This window comes from Triticum aestivum, chromosome 6A (assembly GCF_018294505.1).
Source record: "Triticum aestivum cultivar Chinese Spring chromosome 6A, IWGSC CS RefSeq v2.1, whole genome shotgun sequence".
Classification (NCBI taxonomy): Eukaryota; Viridiplantae; Streptophyta; class Magnoliopsida; order Poales; family Poaceae; genus Triticum; species Triticum aestivum.
The window spans coordinates 506744395-506766530 of NC_057809.1; the positions used below are offsets into that span (position 1 = coordinate 506744395).

At 42.2% G+C, this 22136-nt stretch overlaps 2 protein-coding genes across 3 annotated transcripts; both read right to left on the minus strand.

Moving 5' to 3' along the window:
* Nucleotides 1–3639: 3639 nt before the first annotated feature.
* Nucleotides 3640–5525, minus strand: LOC123128168 (basic proline-rich protein). Its single transcript, XM_044548099.1, has 2 exons — nucleotides 5193–5525; nucleotides 3640–4632 (listed from the first exon to the last, which is right to left on the minus strand). Exons 1-2 carry the CDS (start codon nucleotides 5245–5247, stop codon nucleotides 3932–3934), a joined length of 756 nt encoding a protein of 251 aa, XP_044404034.1. The 5' UTR covers nucleotides 5248–5525; the 3' UTR covers nucleotides 3640–3931.
* A 595-nt stretch (nucleotides 5526–6120) lies between these two features.
* Nucleotides 6121–20390, minus strand: LOC123128169 (protease Do-like 7). 2 transcript variants are annotated; one of them, XM_044548100.1, is made up of 25 exons: nucleotides 19976–20390; nucleotides 19795–19865; nucleotides 19555–19689; nucleotides 18438–18496; nucleotides 18256–18292; nucleotides 17971–18096; nucleotides 17323–17412; nucleotides 16010–16075; nucleotides 15683–15739; nucleotides 15498–15563; nucleotides 14295–14402; nucleotides 14056–14136; nucleotides 12701–12750; nucleotides 12112–12277; nucleotides 11515–12012; nucleotides 10739–10921; nucleotides 10550–10652; nucleotides 10202–10372; nucleotides 10036–10115; nucleotides 9906–9950; nucleotides 9410–9637; nucleotides 9041–9256; nucleotides 8795–8952; nucleotides 6687–6798; nucleotides 6121–6564 (listed from the first exon to the last, which is right to left on the minus strand). In XM_044548100.1, exons 1-25 carry the CDS (start codon nucleotides 20211–20213, stop codon nucleotides 6388–6390), a joined length of 3321 nt encoding a protein of 1106 aa, XP_044404035.1. In that variant the 5' UTR covers nucleotides 20214–20390; the 3' UTR covers nucleotides 6121–6387. The 2 variants fall into 2 exon arrangements, with proteins under 2 accessions (XP_044404035.1, XP_044404036.1); XM_044548101.1 differs by lacking the exon at nucleotides 9906–9950.
* Nucleotides 20391–22136: the final 1746 nt, after the last annotated feature.

Here is a 22136-nt window from a genome sequence, read left to right on the forward strand (position 1 = left end):
AGAAGCATTTACTCTTTACTCTGGATGGACAGTTACACCTAATTTCCCTCTACATCTGCTAGCCCACCACTGAAAGAGGTCACACAACTTACTCATACTATGCCAGAGCCCATAATGGCTTGTGGCTGCACATGGAAGTTTCTAGCATGAATAATCTTAAGATCCCTTTGAGCCTGGGTGGCGGACCGTAGGATGATCACACGGGTACTCCGGGATATCCTAGGACAACACTGGATTCTCCAGTTGCCCAAACAAGCAATCCATCCAGATGTGTATTAAAGGTGCCACCTTAAGTTGAACCATTAATTATCAATCTCACATCTGTCATGGATACACTCAAACCCAATCCACGTCTACGAGCATAGCATAGCAATATAAGCAACGTAGAGGTAACTCCTGAGGGTTTGATAATAAAACAGGTAATAGGTTCTACCTCATCATCTACTTCCCAAACCCACAAGTCAATCACATCCTAATCATGCAGTGTTTGAGGATTGGAACTAATGCATAAAAACTGGGTAATAAAGGGGTACGATCAAAGTGTTACTTGCCTTGCTGATGATCCGTGAAACCTAGAGACTCGTAGTAGCACGCTTCGCACTCCGGGTGTTCTATCGCAGACAAACAATAGCATACATAAGCAATCAAACAAAGATGCACGGGTAAAACTCAAATAAGAGATCTAACCAGAAAGTTCAACTTAAGAACTCCAGTTTGCAAAAAGAATCAAATCAAAGGGAGCAACGAAACACAAACTGCGAAAGAAACGAGATCCGATTACTAATCTGGACTAAAGTCAAATTTTACAGTACCAAAATCTTGTTCAAGTTGATTAAACGGAAAGAGGGCTTCGAGACGAAGATCTAGGCGCTTGAATCGCCTGATTCCTATAAACGAGCGAAAAAAAAAACTAAAAAAAATCGCATCAGAAATCGCGATCGAAAATAATCGCGAAAAACCTGAGAAAAACAAAAACGGACGAACAGGCTAACGAACGAACGTTCGTTGTCTGTGACTAACGGGCGAAAACCGTTCGTTAAAACGAACGTACGGACGAACGTCCGCTGAATAAACTAAACCGAGAAAACCATCGAATCGATCTAAAAACGTAACTAGGGTTTTTTTAAAAAAAACCAACGGTTTTTACCTAAACCGAAAAAACCGAACGGCGAGATTCGAACTCCGGCGCGGCTCCGACGGCTTCCGGCGAGCGGGCGACGGCGGGGTGCAGCGCGGGGCGGCGGAGGGCGGCGCGGCAGGGGCTTGGCGGCGACGCAACAGTAGGCGGCGTGCGGCGGCGGCGCGAGGCGGCGGGTGGCGGGGCTGGCGGCTGGCGGCGGCGACTTGGGGCTCCAAGGGGGCCCCGGGTCCGGCTTTCAAAGGGGGAGGGGCGGCGGCTTGTGGCTCGGACTCCCTCGAGGAGTCCGGCTCGGAGACGACGGCGGCGCGGGGCTGGCTGGGCCAGCTGAGCCGCGGCCCAGTTCGATCCGGTGGGATTCCTCTTTTTTTTAACATAGTCCGCCGAAAAGAAATCCTTGAAAAAAAATTAAAAAAATCTAAAAATACCAAAACAAATTTTCACCATCTAAATAGAATATTTAGAATAAGGTGAACATTTTCTTGGCCTAAAATGCAATTTTTAAAAAATGCATATTTTTTCCTATGCAAATAAAAATAGCAATAAAATCCGAATAAAGTCAAAAGTTGATTTTAATATTTTTCCTCCAATATTTCGTTTATTTTGGAGAAGTCATATTATCTCCTCTCATATATTTTAATATGAAATATTTTCGGAGAGAAAAATAATAAAACAAATGATCCTTGTTTCGATATTTGATAAAATTCAAATATGAAAACCATGAAATCCCCAACTCTCTTCGAGTGTCCTTAAGTTGCTTAGAATTTTAAGGATCGCGAAACAAAATGCAAATAAAATATGATAGAGATGGACGGTTTCGGCTTTATGTCTAGATTGAATCTACTATAATCTAGGGCTTCTAGAGATCTTTGTCCGACTGAAGATGGTGCTCTGTCTTGAGGGCACAAATTTATATAATAGTGTTGGTCAGTGGCTTCCTTCCCTCCATCTTGGTCATCTTGCACGTATGTCCTGGACTCCTCCATTTCTGGTAGTAATATGACTCCTTTTAGGAAAATCAGGGGTGGCACATTTAAAGGAGTCAATGGCCCAGGCATGTCCCCCTGTATCGTACATGGGCAATTACGGCACAAAACATAGTACGTGCGGCACAAGAACATAATGAAAGCCACTTCCCCTTGACACATTGTAACGAGTGGTCACCTAAGGAGGGGATGTGGAATGTGGAAGAAGACTGAAGGAACCGCCAGCATCTAAAGAAAGCGATGATTTTGATGGTGACCTACTTACCATATCAAACAAGCAATCCGATGAAGCATGGATTTTGGATACACTAAGCTCTTATCATGTCACACCTAAACAAAAGAGTGCTTAATTTCCTACAAGTTTGGTGATCTTAGAGATGTCTATCAAGACGACGATGTGCCATGGTGCATTGGAGATATCAAGATCGAGATCAAAGACGGTGTTGAACATGTGCTCAATAATGTTAGAGATGTGCGAAAGGCTCGGAGGAATCTAAGTTCGCTTGACAAACTCCATGGAAATGGTTATGTCCAAAGGTGGACAGGGACAAGAAGACCATGAGGATCAAGAAGGACAAGAAGCTTGTGGATGGGAAAGAGGACCGAGAACAACCTGTACAAGGTGCGAACAACCATCGTTGAGAGTTGAGGAGAAGCCAAGTGTGGTGATATATTATCAATCAAGGGATTGGCGGCCGGCTCATGTGAGTGAGCAAACAAGAGAAGACCGAGTCTAACCATGCATGTGTTTTCAAGCAAAATGGTGATTTCAAGATGGCAAAGGACATATTCGCTAGGATGCAGTTTGTTGAATGAGTGTATAGATCTACTATAAGACTTGGTGTATGTGGAGAGTTAAGTGTTTGGGTCAAATACGTGTAGTCCATAAGATGTTACGGGATAGGCAAAATGGCTAGACGAAGATGGTAAACTAGATACAAGATCTAGAAGGAACCATGGTAGGATGGTCGAGATGCACCTGGTCTTAGCGGGGCTTTGGTTGATCCGTACTATAACGATTTAGTACATGAAAGTAGCGCTAATAGCCATGTCTTGGGATAAACAATGTTCAATGAACCTCATTAATAAGTAGTATATTCTCTTTATCTATTTTTGCAAGGGTGTGGCTAGGTCTACGTCGACTGAGACCAAGTCTCAGTCAAGTGATATACTCCCTCCGTTTCAATTTACTTGTCGCAGGTATGGATGTATCTAGATGTATTTTAGTTCTAGATACATCCATTTCTGTGACGAGTAATTTGAAACGAAGAGAGTAGTATGTAAGAAGAAAAAAAACTGGAAAAATTTTACTTTTTATGAATCTTCATGCAAAATCAAAAAAAGATAGCATCGGTTGAGACATAATGAAGCCTCAGTCAATTGAGACTTACCAAAACTGTTTTTGCAATGATTTGATCACGTAAAATCTAGACCGGAGGACAGCGAAAGGAGACGGTCGCTGTTCAGTGCATTCCCATCGCATACACCTATTAGACACATGCATTATGCTTAATCTGTCTTTGGTGGCCAACAATCATTGACTAACTTCTTCTTAGCTTTGCAAGAGAACGCGCGAAAAGAGCATCATGAAAGTAATATCGTACGAGCCGAATCCAAACAACGCGAATGTTCATCTCATCGTGTCATACCACCCAACTATTCCCCCTTTCAACATACACCTACGAGAAGGGAACCGGATTCTCCTCCCTCCAATCAGGCGGTGCAAAGAGCTAATGGAAGTACGGCGCGATGGAGAACCTCATTCCTCGCCGGCCGGCCCGCCGACTTCAAGCGCTCAGGGTGGGAGTCAGACGATGGCGCAGGCGTTGGGGTTCTCCTCGCTGAAGATGGTGGTGAGGCGGTTGGCGTCGGTGGCCATGCTGTAGATGCCCTCGCGCACCGGCGTCGGGTAGCTGTACCGGTACTCGCCGGAGAAGTACTCGTGCCGCCTCGGCGTCGCCTCCCACCTCGGCAGCGGCGATGGCGTGTACCTCAGGTACCCCGGCGGCCCGCGGCCCTGCTGGCCGTGGTGTCCCGGCGCGCCGCTGCCCGGGTTGCCGTTCGGCGCGTGCTCCGGCTGCTGTTCTTGTTGCTGCTGTTGCTCCTGGTGTTCTTGCTGCTGCTGCTGCGACGGTGGTGGTGGTGGCTCGGGGCCGAACCGGACGCGGCGCGGCGGCTTCTTCTTGCCTCGCTTCGGCTGCCTCGGCTGCTGCTCGGGCGGCGGCGCGCCTTCCTCCGGCGCGGGCGCGGGCTGCTCGGGTTGCGGCTGGGGCTCGTGCTGGGGTGGTGGCGCTTGCGATTGGGGTGGCGGTGCTTGGGGCTGGGGCTCTGGGTGTTGCTGCTGCTGCTGCGGTGGCGGGGGGTTTGGCGGGATCATGTTCACGGAGTTGGTGCCGCTGAAGGTGACGGTGCGCGCCACGGGTCGCATGTAGAGCGTCTCTGGGTGTGGGCCGGGAGGGTAGGCCATGGCGTAGTCCATCCTCTGGTCCTCCATCCATCGCTCGCGCCCTGCATATGTCGCCCGAGCTCACAAATATCAGCTGGCTGCTTTGTTTGTGTGACAAACGTTGGAGTTCTGAGACTACACGATATATGATCACGTGACATGAGTTAAACAATAAGGCCGGCCATCCCAAATCTTTCTGCTCCAGACAATATGTTTACGCCAGTTTGTGGCTGTGCCATGTGATGTACCCTACCTTTGTTCTCATTTTATCTTCTTCTTCTATCAATGAAAAGACATACAAACTTTGCGTATTCGTGAAAAAAAATGAGTCAAACAATAAGGAATGCTACTAACAAAGCTCAGCTATCATGGTACAGAAACTTATGCAAAGAAAAAGTTAACGGCGGAAGCAGAACTGAATTGTAGCGACTGGAACAACCTATCCTGAGAAATACAGAGGTCTCTAGCACTGGTGCATAACGATACTCTGCCAGAAAGATCAGCGCAGAAGGCCAAAGCTGCTCGAGAATGGTCCGAGAGAAGAAAGACATCCGTGAACCAAGCGCGAGCTCTCAAGACCTAGGACTATCTATCAGCAACCATCAGAGAAGACGCATCATACCGTTGCACTTCCCAAGCGCTTTGGAGACGATCACGCGCAGGGGATAGCAACCCATCTCCCTCCCTCCCTCCCTAACTCGCACGGTGCTGGCCTTGCTGTTGCTGTTGCGGCTGGCTCGCGTGTGCCCCTCGCGCGGGATACATGCTCCTCCTTCAGTTCGCGGCAACGAAATGGAACCAGCGAGCCATTTAAAGAAGAAGAAGAAGAGACGCCCCTGAATAATTGTTCGGTTGGTGCTAGTGCTACCGTGCGAGCGCTCGAAAGAAAGAAGGAATCCGGCAACAAGGAGCGCCTACCTAAGCGGTCCTTTCCCTCTCGGCGGAAGGCATCCACCGGAGTGGCACAGAACAGAACGCATCTAAAGGGACGGCCCTCGTTTTCGCGGGTAATTGTTAGACCCGGAGCCGACTGGTAGTAGTGGTGGCGGAATATATTCCTCCGGAGATATGCGCTCCAGAGGAGAGGAAATTAGTACAACGTACGTCTGGGTTTATATAGGAGATCGTTAGATTAATGATAAAGGTGCATGCGCATGGTTTACATTTGTCAACACGATGCACAAAAGGGACACGATGACTATGAGCTTGTTTCGATGCTTCGGCTGCTCTCTTCTGCCTTCTTGCTTGCGTGTTGATTTGCCTGAATTTACGCAGGTGTGAAGGGATTCCTACTTTCTCAAGACGGATAGCGGCTTTGATTTGGATATGCTCAAGGCTTTTGAGGATCGGGTTTAGGAATATCGTGCTACCCATCTAAAGTGCCCATGCACTGTGCGACGAACTCGACATCAGTGGCACAAGGTCCAAATCTCAAAGGAAGCTTCACATACAGAATAGATTGGTCCAAAAACTGAATGACCGAGTATCAGCTCCACCCGGAAAGGAGCTGCAAACTATGTGCTCTGCGGAAAAATAGTTTAGACGAGAGCTAAATCGCTAAATGGTTTATTGCTTCTACTACAGGAGAATAACAAATATATCCAATAGGTACAGAAAGGACACACCCGGCAGTCCAATTATCCACAGGCAATGAAATCCATATGTCATCTATGAATTACACTATATATCCTCCTAGTGCCCACCCTGATTCTAGCTCACCGGCATGACAAGCATTTCAGAGTTCCTCACCTCTCCATGCTTGGCCTTCCTAGAGAAGGCCTAGGCCCGCTGAAAATATCACAACAAAGCAGAATAAATCAAGCCCCGGTTGGCTGCAACGCCTTTATTGTTCTCCTCTTCCATGTGTCGGACTCCGGTTCAAAAGTGAGCTCCCAGGTCGGCCAGTAGTGAAGGTCCTGCTTCAGAGTGAGCACACGTGGTTTTCCGTTCAAGTGGACAGTCTTCACCCTAACAAACTCACGGTCTTCCAATCCCTGAGGAAAATATTATTCCAGCCATATTAACTCGAATCAAATGAAATGTGAACCATGTTCACCATCAATACAAAATGTAGACTGGAATATACCAAAAGAAGACTGCTATTGACAATGCATACCTTCACCACTTCAATAAAGGACTCAAGATCTGGGGTTGGTTGCCCGTTAACTTCAACTATCCACTGGAGAGCATAAAGACCATATCTATGTACGGGACTTCCATGGCACCATCTGCATAACAAACTTGCTGCTTAATCCTAAACCCTTATAAACTGCACGCCTGACATCTATATAATTATGTAAAAATTATACTCATATTATAGGTACCCTGCCTTGCTAATCGCAACGGAAGGAGGACAGATGGATTCAGACCAAGTGTGGGCTTGAACTATGCCTAGCATTTAGAGGTAGCACCACCCAAGCAGTATCGAAAAGTATGCAGATAAGAAATTCGTTACAGGATGAGATTTCGCAAGATATGCTGATATCGGGAGAAACCACAATCTATTTCCATTGATATAGATGAACTCACGAAACATGCCACAAGAGGAAAAAGGCATCCATTGATCACTATTCTCTCTTTCTTATTTTCATTAAATCCATTACTCGGTTCACATATTTGCCTAACAAAACTACAGTTCCTATGGGTCGCATTCTTGTATTAATTGGCACGTCACGTTTCTAATTCCATGTGAAGTCGTATACAGCCAGAGAGCAGAACGACTTGAAAACTGTGTTGAAGTGAAAAATAGCACTCCCTTGAGCAAATCATTGCTAATCTATTCAAATCTGATCACTTAAAAACCTATAGTGGCTGCTACAGGTTTATAACTGCAACTAAATACTCAAGTCAAAACTCCTAAATGTGGTTAGTACACCAAAACAACTGAAAAATAGCACTCCCTTGAGCAAATTATTGCTAGTGATCCAAATCTCTTTGATTCGCGGGATTTCAGAAACACAGGAATGGGAAAAATATAGGATTGGAATGTCATGCTCATCTCAATCCTACAAGATTTTGGTTTGTTTGATTGCATCATAGGAAAAACAAAGGATTCTATCAAAGAGGTTTGAGTGGATGCTAGAAATCTGATGGGAAGTAGTACAAAGAAATCCTTAGGAAAAATTCCTGCAGGATTCAATCCTATGAATCAAACAACCAACATAGGAAAAAATTCTATGGATTCTAATCCTCCAAAATTCCTACGAAAATACTTTGAGCTATCCAAGGAGCCATTGTAATGTCATGACCATTTGAACCCTTAGGAATTTTTCCTGTGATGCTCGTTTGATTCGTAGGATTGGCATCCTTTGGAATTTTTCCATAGGATCCATTTGTACTACATTTTGGAGGAAAATTTCCATCCACTCAAACCTCTTTGTAGAATTCCTTTGTTTCCTGCGCTATCAAACATTCTTTCAAATCCTGTAGGATAATATGGGACATGCCCTGCATTTTTCCAATTCCTTCATTTTGACAATCCTGCGAATCAAAGAGGCCCTCAACCTATAGTGGCTGCTACATGCTTATAACTCCGAAAAAATTGCCCTCTTGGGAGCATGGAATAAATTTACACCAGTAGATACTTTACACCTGTAATATACATGTCACAAGTAATCTGGTGGAACACAGACGTATTTCCATTCCCCTTCCGGCTGCTCTTTGGAAAGATTGCATACAGGTGTAATTCCAGTCCCTTCCATGCCTGGCTGGACCGAAATATCAGCAGGCAACAACGACTAACCTCGCATCGCTGAAACCCTAGGTCAATGTCATGGATGGCAGGGAAGCACAAAAGGGGGGTGGGCGAGGGAACTCGGGATCGGGGCACCTCTCTCTCTCACTCTCGGTTCTCGCCGACGGAAAGAAAATGTGACCTCCCATGCTCTGTAATGTTTTCGGGTGTAATGGACCGAAACCGGGGGAGAAAAAAAAACTGAAACGGCGAACCAAGCGCGTTTCTGGGCTCTGTAAAATATTCCGGTTTTGAGTCCCAATCCGGTGCACCAAGCGTAGCCTAAATGTGTTAGTACACCAAAACAACTGAAAAAATGCACTCAAGCAAATTAATGCTAGTCACTCAAATCCGATCACTTTAAAGTTTAAACCTATAGTGGCTGCTACAGGCTTATTATAACTTTTAACTAAATACTGTGGTCAAAACTCATCAGAGTTGGTGCTAATATTTGCGCATAAATATTTGTTAAAAAAAAACATGTTCCTCACCTAGCAACATAAACTCCATGACCTTCCTTGGGCAAGAAACCAAGTGCACGCACTGCTGAATGAGGATCCTGAATTATGGATCCACACCAATTCACCATCCTTGTTGAACCATTACCATCTCTTACATCGGTTCCAACAATAAGGTCAATTTCTTTTCCCTGCATGAAACAGTTGTAATAATGATATATATAGATATTTTAGATTCATATTGTAACTGTACAAAAAAAGGTAATAAACCTTCCTCACCTGACGAAATATTGTCATGTTAAGCACGCCATCTGAATCGATAGATTGGTCCAACTTTTGGCAAGCATTCTCGATGTCAAGAAAGCATGTTATTGGTTCCTTGTTGATAGCCAGAATCATATCTCCCTGTTCCAGAAGCTTTTCCGCTTTTGATCCAGCCAAACAACCTTTGACCCGCAAGACTTGTCTGCGCACAGGGTCCTTCTTAGCGAGAGCCTACAAAGATAATCAAATAGAACAATAAATGTCTCAATTGATATACTCGCACAATATTCAGGCCCAGAAGCCAGAGAGGAACGATATAATCACGTTTGCCAGGTCAGGAAAAACAATTTTGGGCGAGATTAAGTGAAACATTAAGCTAATTACCTGCACCCAGTTATCGCTCAATCCATAGCTTCTTGCTTTCGAGAGCAAAGTTGGATAAAGTTCCACCTCCAGAAGTCTGACAAGTGGCATTGGCCTTCGAATTCCATTGATAAGCCGAAATGGTCCAGGAGTACCCGAGATTATCTTCTCAAGGACTTGACTTATTGCATATATTGGTATACCTCTAACGAACTGATGGTCCTCTGAACTGCTACAACCATATTTGAGCTGGAGAGAAAAAATTAGGTTGTTAATTACACCGTCAAGTACATGAGAGGTAACAACTAGGGACAGTACCATTACATGGTTTTTTACAAGCATTAGGACTACAGGTTATGACTCATGATGTCAGGCAAAAGGCTAAGAAAATCGGCTGCTTTACTTAATACAGTATAACATTTAGATTCTTAAACGCAATTTAGGATCTTTACATACTGAATATGTATTTTTATTCCATTGCCCATTTACTTGATGTTGGAGATATCAAGCGGCTAACCTTGGGCGTAAGCTGCCGTTTTGTGCTTTTCTTTTTTCTTTTGATCTTTTCAAGAAATGCTCCTGAGAACATGGGAGCGTCATTACTTACAAAAACAGACCAAGGTTAACAACTCCCAACGCAAACTAACCTGGGTGGAAAAGCTTGCCCATAACGCTTGAACTCTTCCTTGCTCATCCGTCAATATACCCGAAAATGAGCTACCGAAATCTATAAAAAAAACAGTTTTCAGTACAATTACAAACAATCAAGACATGAGATCGACGAAGGTTAGTTGAAATGTGCATAGGAAGTACCAGTATCAAGCTCAATGACCTCCATATTTATTGCACGATATCGTGGGCAGTCAGCTGAGCCAATATTAACAGCCGTGCAAGGATTAGTTATGGTTGATTTCCTTGATGTAGCCTGTAAGCTTCTACTTAGCCCAACTAGGTAGACAGAATCTCCTCGGCGCAAGGCAGGTTCTACATATACATCCAAAATGGCAAAAACAAACCGGTACAAAAAGGTTGTTAAGTCATACCAGGGGCGCTAAAATGACCAAACAATATACTTATAGGAAATAAATAGAAGGGGCGCTAAAATGACCAAACAATATACTTATAGGAAATAAATAGAAGGGGCGCTAAAATGAAACAAACCAGGAAGAAGCTTAGCAGCTCGAATAACAGATGCACCAGCTCCCAGTGCAGAAGGATCATAGGCAACCAATGCAAAATTATGAACAGGATGCAGAAAAACAACCTGAAAACCAAAATTTGGAAGCTACTATTAATTGAAATTCAATATGACATGGATTTAGTCAACAAAATGGGTGCTGAGCTCATTACCTCTGCAGGTATTTCAATGGGATATGCAGCAAAAGAGAGCATTATATCAGAGATAGATACAGCAACTGTATTCCTATCGACGGCAACCAGACCTAGGCAGTCAGAATGATATATTATCACACCGGTTCCAAAGAAATGTTGAGAATGCACTCCATCAAGCATGCATATTGGTGGCACATGCACCTATAAAATAGTAGAGGTACAGGTGAGTCAGGTTCTGAATAAGCACAAATCACAAAACAGCTGAAACCAACAATTGCTGGTTACGATGTACTGTAAAACACATAGCAGTAGTTCATTCACCAGTCCAAGAGTAAAGAGCAAAACAGTAGATATGCAAGTAAATGAGAATAAAAATGACTTAATAGTAATCAATCAGGAAACGAAAACAGGACATTTGTACAAGATACAGATTTGTCATACAGGTATAGGTGTCATTGGTTCACTATCATCAATATATTAAGATCATTTGCGGAATTTCTAAGAAAATGATGCCACTTGTTCTGAATGTTGACACCGTTGGATCAGAGAGAGAGAGGGAGTAGAGGTGGTAGAGATGATGAAGCCATAAGTAACCTTCAAAAACGAAAATAAACTACTTCCTCCGATCCACTAAAGTTGTACTAAAGCAGCATCAATTAACATGGATCGGACTATCGGAGGGAGTACTGAATATACCAAACATTGTCGTCATCAAATATTCAAATAAACTAAAACAACGAAATAAGCATAACCGTGATAGCTCCTCAAATTTTAGATTTGAGAATAGCACTCACCTCAAACATTACAAGAGCTGGCTCAATTACTTGTTCTGCCAATGAAGCATTACTTGATATTGTCCGAGCAAGGTCAGAGACTTCCACACTGGAAGGATGCCTCAATGCGCCATCTTTTATGTCATCTAAATCTCCAAAAGATGATATAGTTCCCTCAGCAGCTATCTCCTCATCCACCCGGCGCCTTTTTTTCTCAATGATGGAATCTTCGCCAGAGTGGGATCCATCTACGGCAATCTCCTCATCTGTTTGCATTTTTACGCATCCATCTGCCGTATTTTCAGACTCGTGCTGGCATTTGAGATCCATAGGACTTGATTCAGTCAAAGGTGAAATGGAATTTAAGTTTGCATCCATATGGCCGGCACGATGAGAAACTACAAAGGGAGATTCAAGCGGTATAGCCAACTTTGCATTCCACAGACCAGTTGCGTCATTTCGAGTGTACAACTGAGGAGGCGCATACCAACCGTGTTGATCAATTGTCACCAGTACAGACTGAACACATAAATAAGGCGAGGGCTTAGTTGTATATAAAACTCAACATTTACTAAGGAAGGTTTATCATGATAAAGCTCCTAAGGAACATTTTTGTACCTTGTTCCGATAACGGTCAGTGTACTTTACATATTCGAGAGGCACTCGTGCTCCCCTAGACAGCTTTGAAATAACTGCAATAAGGTCATCCAAATTTTCAATATCCTCTCCCGCAAACTTTTTGATAATTGAATGGCGTGGAACCGATGCCCGAGAGAGCATGTACCTACATTGCACGGTGTTGAATAAGTCACAGAAAAGGATGATTGCTTTGATATTGATATACATATTTGGACAAAAAAACGACTAAGAAACGCATGGTGAAAATCACTGAAACTTGAAGTAAAGTGACCCTGGAGACTTGAAAATAAGACAATTGGGAAGGTATAATCTTCAAGTAAAATGATGGAGACAAGAGGAGCAAATAAACATACGTTGCAGCTTACACTCTTTAGGAACATTGTGATATTCAGATTTAGCTGGCAAAATGGCACCTTGTTAGAATTTAAATGCAAGGCAATTCTACTAGTCTATTGCAAAGTGATGTGTCCACTGACTAAGATTGATAAAGGACTGGCTAGAATCACCACTGCAGATCAATAGTTCTTTCAGGAAATGTAATGTCAGCAATTATGGCTAGTTGTCTTACCCTGCCTCGGCAACATATACAAGACCACATTTGAAGCGGAAGTTTCTAGCCTGAAACGCAATATGAACAACATTAGTACCAGCGTGAAACTTAAACATATACTGTAACAACATACATTCATATAGTTTAATATAAGTTTGAATAGGATGATGATGTTATCATCAGTCCAATTTCGTTTACTGAACACATGTGGCCACAGTGGCGAGATTAACATTTCTAGCAGAGAAGTTAAACATGTGTCCATTCGGCGTTTGACTCAAGTGGACTAATTGTGATTTACAGATGTAATAGGGCAGAAAGCTCAACACTTCAGAAACCAAAGTGCAGCCAGTCAATAAATTAAACATTGCATAACAACTCCGCTATACTCGTATGGTTTAAGTTGTATACAAATTATGGTCTCACAAACAACATAAGCGTGAAATAAGGAATATAGTATCGCTGTCAAGAAAACTTGGCTTCAACAAGCTACTCGAGCCCAGCTACTGGAAGCACAATTCAGGCCTGGCCTGAGCTCATGCTATTCTCAATAACAGCTCGTATCATACTCTGTCCCCCCAAAAAAAAATTCAATGATAACACTAGTCCTCCGTTGTTCTAATAGTCCAAAGCCTATGTGTTAATGCTAGTTTCACCCCAACACAAGAGCCTAACAACCCATAAAGGCCCATCCCAAAAACAGAGACAGAACTCCAATCTCGCAACCCTAGCTAAACTCCAAATGTCATATCATCCACCGCGACAGAAAGCCTTCCGCCGCCGCCCAACTCAGCTCCAGCCACTGCCTCCTCCCACTACTTCGAACACCTTCCGCCACCACCATAGAATACGTCTCCAAGCGTCGGCAGGTGCCTTGAATCCAGTGCCAACCTCCTCTTCCGGCAATATTCTGGGAATGTGAGCTTTTTCACATGGTTTGGATGTGTTGCGATTAATAGCGTGTTGAGCCTTTGAGAACACAAGTTTCCTGTTTGGTTATTCATTAGGTCATACATGCAGTTTGTTTCTGAATCTCAGTTTTGTTGCTGGCCTTTTTATCAAGCGGGGCATTATATTACCAAGCTTGGTCAAGCTGATCCCAAGCCTAATTGAGTAAGGATGTAAGTTCAAAGAAAAGACTCACTGGTCAGGCTCGCTCGAGTTCAACTCGAACTTGAATTTTGTATATAGCTTGAGCTGAACCAACCTTGGCTCACTCAAGGTCGGCTTGTTGACAGCCCCAGAATAGATTTCACTTTTAAATTTTTATTTGCATCAACTATTCTTTGATGCACTGTACCACAAAAACAAATGTGTACTCGTTCCTTGAAAGAGCAAGGAGAGCATCAGCTTGGAAAGGAATGAGGGGAACTTACCTGCTGGTATGAAAGTGGATGGATGACAGCACCACTGACTTCCAAGAAATGATTTGGAGTTATAGAGTGCAAATCCTCAACCTGAAGAGTTACAGTGGCATAAATATGGTTGCTGATTTTATTTTAAAAAAGATAGTTGCAACAGCTGTATCGGTGTGAAAGGAAGTAAACATTAGTAGTATATACAAGTTCTTTTCTGCTGAAAATATTAAATAAGATGAGTCAAAATTAGAAATTACCTCTAACTTTACTGTCAAAGGCACTCCACCTCTTTCAATCTGCAAATTTACCTCCTTGCCGACGCTGTCATCAAGTAAAGTCTCCATTGCGAGAAACTGGGTTACAACCTGCAATTAGTTAAGTAAAATGCTTGGTGAGAACATGCTTCAGTCAGAAACTTATGAGATAATGAAAGTGCAATTAGTTTAGTAACATGCTTGGTGCAAAAATGAGTCGAAAAAGGAAAGGATAAAATGTAGTACAATCAACGATGCCACATGATATCAGGACAGGTAAAATGGAAAGGAGAAATGTGATTTCCTTGAGGTTGGGTACTAAAAAGAAACTGGAAACTTGCTTAAAACGTTCTGGATCAATATATACTGGCAACTTTTCCTAGAATTTGCAGATCGGGTACATTGTTAGACCATAAGCCTTGACCAGGATTTATTGATGCTCCCCCCATATCACAAATACATGTCGTTTTGTATATTGACAGTCTTCAAGATTTACCTGATTTACCTTCGCCCACTAATTTTTACTATAGCCTTTAGTCCCAAACAAGTTGGGGTAGGCTAGAGCTGAAACCCATAAGATATTGAAACCAACTCATGGTTGGCACGTGGATAGCTACCTTCCATGCACCCCTGTCCATGGCCAGTTCTTTGGTGATATCAGTCCTTCAGATCTGTCTTAACAGACTCCTCCCATATCAAGTTTGGTCTACCCCGACCTCTCTTATGAATATACTTTTTGAGACAAATCTAAGCATATGATTGGTAAGTTCTCAACCTAAAAATCTGAAACAGTATTTATAGACAAAGTTTGACCGAAGACATCCAAAATGACATGTATTTGTAATATGAAGGGAGTGATAAACAGCAAGATTGCAATATACATGAAATGACATCGCAGTTAATTACTGGCATGGTACAGATAACTGACAATTGTTAGATTATTGTTCGCGGATAACGTTAGGAGTATATCCTTTTGAACCAATGGTTCACAACCTAGAGTTGTTTGTGTTTTGGTACTTATGAAAAAAGAACATATCATCACAAATTCATCATGTCACATATATTATCTTCAGTTTTCAGTATTAGGTGAATAGGAATAGAGAACAGTGGGTACCAACGTTTTGCTAATTTGCTACTGCTGTCTGAAGTTATCAGGCTACAGAGTACACTAACAAATATAGCAAGCCATTTTAAAGCGATGATTACCTCCCCATTGATGTGAACTAGCACATCACCAGGTTCCAAATGTTTATGTGCAGGTCCTTCTGGCACCTGCAAGGACAGAGCTCTCCAGTTTCAGCAAGACATAGAATGGCATAATACAAGAAGCAGCAAGCCAAGTAACAATGTACAATCATGTTTAGAAGTTAGAACTAATAAAGGCAAATTACCACAGAGTCAACAACCAGCATTCCAGTTTCGCCTGCTGGAGAAACAAGGCGTACCATCTGTATAAACAAAAATGATAAGTTCCAGCACTTAATCACAGAGCATGAGGGTTAACATTCAAAAATATATTCCAATGGAAAGAAAAATGTAGATGTTTACCGATATAAACAAGTAGAAGTAGAACAACTAATATTCATAACTAGTAGCAGGTATAGATAAAGTTATGTTCATAAAATGTAAACAGATTGAACTTGATTCCAGCAATAAATTTGATGCGGGGCAGGCAGATATTTTCTAGACAATTAGCAAACCATGAACAGTGTAAATACCTGCTCTGTCTCATTCCTCAGTCCAAGACGCCGAGTTTCTTCAAATCCTTTGTGTTGAAAGGTCATCTTTAAGAAGGACAAAAAAATATAATAGGGATAATGTGAGGTCCAGACTCTAGGGCAGAGTAAAGCAACAGTGATCGATGATAAACAAAAATTACAACTAATAAAAACACCAATAGCATTTGCTAACTAGATATTTTTTTTCTTGGGCAAATTTTGCGAATTGTCATGGTTTAAAGCAGTATTTTTAGTGAGGCAGTGAGCCATAATACCAACACCGCTACACAGTGGCTTATGCAGTGCTCTGTAATTGTACAGTTGTGACATCATTGAACATTATACACTATACCATCCAGTGTGTAGCAGCACTTCAGTCCAGATACATTACAGGATTTCATACAATCCATATGTTGATCATAGAAACCTAAAGGGTGTGTTTGCTTTGAAGCTACACAATGCCATAAGTGTGGTGCCCCACGCTTTCGTGGTGAGCAAATCATCCACCATCAGTGTAAAAGTTCTGCACATAAAGAAAGTGCCAATGACAGGTGGGGCATGATGCTAAGAAATTATGATTTATGAGCACACCACAAGTGTGGCAGCAAATCAAATAACTGGCCAAAATGGTGAAACCAACCTAAGTGAGTTATTTCCAGACCAACATGCCCTTATAATTTGAATCCATACCCCAGAACACTTAATAGAAGCAAAGCATTGGTCATAATACAACATAAGCTCTTTTTTCTATTTCAGTGTTGGTTGTTCAACTTCCTATTGATAAACAAGCATGTCATGCCACTACATTTCCATTATCCTCAATACAGAACTCTAGTGCTATGCTTCTGCAACACACTATGTGAACTTCAGTTCTCGGTGTTGAACAAGAATGGTAAACAGTTATAATAGCCAATTTAGATGCTGAGTGCAAATAACAGGTAAGATATTCATTGCATTCTAAACTAGAAATATTTGTAGAGAAGGAAGAGTTGAAAAAATATAGGTCATTAAGAAAGCATTGCTTCATTTCCATGTGCCATGCTCATATGATTCAGAGTTACTTGACACTGCAGTACTGCACTAGCATACGCGCGAATTTTGTGGATCCATTCTACACTCATGTTATCCAATATATACTACAACTATAAGCAGAAAGACCAGAAGACTATTCTACACTGTTGAAGTTCTTCAAGGTTACATACAGGCAGATTTAACAAGACTACAAAGTTCACTGTTCACCATAAGTCATAAGTAGCTCTCAACTTAAACAAAATATACAATTAAAAAATGGTATCATCGGACAGCATGCACACCTGCAGTGTACCACGAGGAATATAAACAGATTCTGACTTGATACCAAATGCATCCCAACAATCACGTATCAAATTCAGTGCCCTAACAACCTGGAAATAGTTTAAACAAACAATGTTAACAAAAATAAGAGTGTCATGAATAATCAATCTTAAATAGCATGATGTGTTTTTAAGGTGTCCTGCCTTAAGGCGCCCTGGCAACGCCTTACAAATATGCCCACCTTAGGCACTTAAGCATCGCCTAGGCGCTAGAGCGGGTGGTGTCGCCTTAGGTTGCCTTACCGCCTTATAAACAATGATGTTTATAATTATATGTAACTAGACAATGTCAAACTCGCATTTGTTTCTGTTTTCTGTTCTTTTTTTGGTGAAGTGAAGTGCATCGGTCACATGACACCGTACAGTAAGCAAGACATTATTAAGGAGACTGGTGCACTCTTACGCTTCTAGCTGAGATGAAATTTTCTGTAAAGCCAACTAAATTTAGTATGTGTTAGTTTAATCACATATGGATGATTTATGAATGCCTAACACTGGTTTAACTAGCAGTATCATTTCCTTATGATTAATATATTATCCCACAATTCCGGTACATCTCAAAATAGTATGAGGAGGTAGTAATGTTACTAATGTACTAATGATACTTACACGTTCTAATGGAAGGAAAAAAGCAGAAGCACTGGAAGATTTGCTTCCAGCATTCAGGGCAACAGCTCTTCCTTGGCAATCAACAACTGGGGAACCACTAGAGCCACCTTTAGTTCCAGATGCAGCCTAAAGAAACAAACAATCACGTTAACTTATGAGCATCAACAACAAGACAATTAACATGTTGTATGGCATCAATGCAATAAAAGATCATTTCAGATGCACAAATCCAGCAATTCAATCAAACATGTACACATGTCATATTGAGTAGCTAAAGAGAAGCACCTGCATATAGAATGTGTTGAAATCATTGTACCCGTCCCTGTCAAAGAATTAAAGGTTAGAATATATACGATACATGGTGTAATAATCTTATATACTGTCTACAAGCTTGGGGTGGCTAGGAGCGTAAAGAAAATATCATAAGCCCATATCATAAACTTGTCATGCAAAAAAGTAAGGCGTACTTCTTGTAGTGAGGCGCTTCTCTATCCAGTCGAGCAAGTGTTCCCGCCAAAATTGAAACCTAAATCAAGGAAGATGAATCAGAAAAATTTACATTATGCAACACAATTTAAACAATTTCCCACAGCTAATCAGTTATTATTTCCACACGTATCCTTGTTAAGTATGAACCCCCATATCTAGGGGAATCCACATCAAATCCAGCATGCCGCATAACACAGATGTCACAATCTCAGTTGCAAACTTAATAGGACTTTGTTTCAATGCTGACATAAACAATTTGTTCCAAATTCCTTTTCTAGCTATCATCTATCATGCCAAATGTTGTCACTAGCGCTGTTTAGCGCATGTCTACTGTTTCTGTATTAACTACTCCCTCTGTTCCTAAATATAAGTCTTTTAGAGATTTCAATAAGTACTACATGCGGAGCAAAATGAGTGAATCTACACTCTAAAATATGTCTATATACATCCGTATGTAGTCCGCATTAAAATCTCTAAAATGGCTTATATTTAGAAACGGAGGGAGTAGTTGAATAAGTGCATTCCAGGTCAAGGAATATTAACAATTGCAACTACTAGTAAGCTTATGGTCTTAGTATGGAAAGGTTGGAGATTAAAAGCTCCTAATTAAGCATCACATTCATCTAACTGAAACCTAAATAGTTCTGCTGAGTTAGACACAAAGAAAGATGGTGTGCGTATCATTATTTTTCTAACATGCAAAACCCTCACAAGCATTTAATCACATTTGCTCTGTGGAATATGATTGCTAATAGCAGTAAGGAGATCGAGATTCAGGTAGGGTCACTCCTAATTTTTCAAAAGAGAACGAAACAAATGCTTATTTCATACAGTTAAGATATCATTATCTTGCTGAAATGGCATAATGTGACATTTTACTAGTGTGGTTTCAAGGAACTGTGCGCATGAATTTTGAAGTGAAAATGCTTTGTTTTACAGGATGGCAAAAGAAGAAATTAAAGGTCTGGTAGAAGCAATTAAACATGCTTCATTCCCATAATCCAACGCTGAATTCCTCGTGCAGCATCACTTTACGGGATACTACGGTTCATAAAACAGCAACCAGGGAGCGAATGAACTGGCGTATAAGGAAACCTTTTCGCCGCTGTCATTGCCGACAACTCGGATTTCTAGCCCAACAGATGCTGCTTCAGGGTCTAGAGGGATCTCCTCATACTTGAGGAACTTTATGGCACCTGGGTCATAGCGGAAAAAACCAAAATCATGTACCTGTTTTGAGAAGAGGAGGAAACTTGGATTAACAATACGCCATTGGCACAGGGTTAAACAAAATAAAACAGAACAGAATAAGAGTGGAATGGAACAAACACTAACAGGGTCTCTGTACAGGGGGTACACAGGGATCTCCTCCCGGTTCACGAACATCGCCTCCGAGACCACAGGACCTACGAGCACACAGCAACACACGAATGAATATATTACACGAGGAGGAGGAGGAGGAGGAGGAGGAGGAGGCATCGGATCGGCGGATAGGTGGAGGGAGGGGGGCGCGCACCGGGCTTGACGACGTGGCGATTGGTGAGGATGATGCCGCGGGCCTTGTCGACGACGAAGCCGGTGGCGTAGCTGGCGCCGGCAACCTCGGTGTCGAAGGCGCGCGGCGCGGTGGTGCGGAGGACGGCGACGGCGGGCACGACGCGGGAGAGCGCGCGGCGCCAGTCCTCGGCCGTGACGCTGGACTCGATCTCCATGGCCAGCTCCCCGCCGACCTCCTCCTTCACGGGGCTCTCCATCGCGGCGGCGATCTGGCTCCCCTGCCGCTGCCGCTAGGGTTTAGAGCTGCCCACGGCCAGAGAGAGAGAGGAGCTCCAGTTCCAGTTCAGAGGGAGGGAGGGAGGGATGATTTTTTATTTTTTTATCAACAAAAATCGCTCACGCGGGCGATGTGATGAGGAGGGGTGGGAATGAGATCACCGGGGGGAGGGAGGTTGGGAGTGGAGCTGGTAAACAAGGATTTTGGACTGCTCGCACGAGATTTTAGAGGGGGGGGACCACCCTGCCCTGAGTCACGCTCCCGTTGCCGTGGGTTTCTTTTTCCTCGCCTTTTTTTATCAACAACAAACTGATAGAGTTTCTTTTTCCTCGCCTTTTTTTAGTTTTTTTAGGGGTTCCTCGCCTTTTTTGAGTGGAATATTCTTTTTCCTCGCTGAGTCACTGGATCTGGATTAGGCCTTGTTCTCCTGCGATAAGTTTTTCTTTTGTTTATGTAGTAAAGAACACTGGAGATCCTATTTAATTTAGCGCCTAGGTCATGGAATAACGAGGTACCGCGCACCCTCTCTGTGCTACAGCTAAGTACGGTTGGGCCAACCCAACTAGCTCCCTTTTCGGTTCAAGACTTGGGTTTTTTTTTTGGTTTTTCCCTGGATTTTTCATTTTCGTTCTTTCTCGTATTTTTACTTTTCACTTTTTAAATTTTATCTTTTATTTTTCGGTTTATTATTTTCTTTTCCTTTTTTTTCATTTTTCTGAAATTAGGAATATTTTTCATTCGCGGTTTTTGAATTTCACAAACATTTTCAAAAGTTAAGAAAAAATTAAAAATTGTAAATATTTTTTAATTCATTAACATTTTTATAATTTTGGAGACAATTTTTAAATTTGTGAACATGTTTAAACTTTTGGAAAAAAATGCAAACATTTCCTAATAGATGAATATTTTTTGGAAATTTGGAAATAATTTCTGAAATTTGCTAACATTTTTTTAGTTCATGAACATTTTTTGAATTCCTTATTATGTGCTTCCAAAACATACCGCTTTCAACTGAACGAACATGTGGTCCCACATGGGTGAAGCACAATTGTACTCCCACGAGGAGGCGGGGATGTATCTGGTGCTACCAGTGCACCGGTCGCCCATTGCCCATTCAAAAATGTTCTAAAATTTTTGAAGAAAAAAGTACTGCATCGACACAACATTAATGTGTGTTGTGACAAAATTTATTTTAAAATTTGGAACATTGCTCGAGATACAAAAGTCTCAAATTTGACACTAAATAGTACTCCCTCCGTCCAAAAAACCATGTCCCTCACAAGTTTGTCCCTCAAATGGATGTGTCTAGCGCTAACTTGGTGCTAGACATATCCATTTGAGGGGCAAGCTTTTTCAAACGGAGGGAGTACATAACACAAGTTGGGCTTTAGTTTCGGCCCATTAGCACATTGATGTCAAATTTTTCATTTTTGTATCTCGAGCAATATTTTGAATTTTTGTGACAACATAAATTGATGTTGTGTAAATGCACTAATTTTTTTGGATTTTTTGAACATTTTTTAATGCGCAACGGGATCCGATGCACCGGTAGCACCAATTGCCCCGGTGCACCAGATACGCTCCAACGAGGAGGCACATATGTACTCATACGTGCCCCCCTAGTGAACTAACTTGTTTTTCGCGGGGATGAAGCACACTTGTGCTTTGCCTGGAGTACACATGTGCTCTACGCAGAAGCACATGAAGAAACCAAAACACAAAAAAGCCCCAAGAAAACCTACAAAAACAAAAAAAAAGTGAAAAATAAACATTGGTGCTAGGAAAAAACTAGCGGCTCCCTAGTATTGCTCGTCTTCGACAGAAAATCCTTTTTGTCATTGATGTTAAAAATTTGCAAACGCAAATAACAGATGTGTCAGCCCAACCAGACACAATTGGAATG

Bases quoted from the DNA above. Each gene is read 5' to 3' on its own strand.
- LOC123128168 (XM_044548099.1), bottom strand. From the start codon at position 5,247: ATGGGTTGCTATCCCCTGCGCGTGATCGTCTCCAAAGCGCTTGGGAAG. The intron at 4,633-5,192 runs GTATGATGCGTC...CGACATATGCAG, and splicing joins AGCGCTTGGGAAGTGCAACG to GGCGCGAGCGATGGATGGAG.
- LOC123128169 (XM_044548100.1), bottom strand. From the start codon at position 20,213: ATGGAGAGCCCCGTGAAGGAGGAGGTCGGCGGGGAGCTGGCCATGGAG. The intron at 8,953-9,040 runs GTGAGGAAGGTT...TGTTTCATGCAG, and splicing joins ACATGACAATATTTCGTCAG to GGAAAAGAAATTGACCTTAT. The intron at 6,799-8,794 runs GTGAGGAACATG...TTTGTTATGCAG, and splicing joins CATGGAGTTTATGTTGCTAG to ATGGTGCCATGGAAGTCCCG.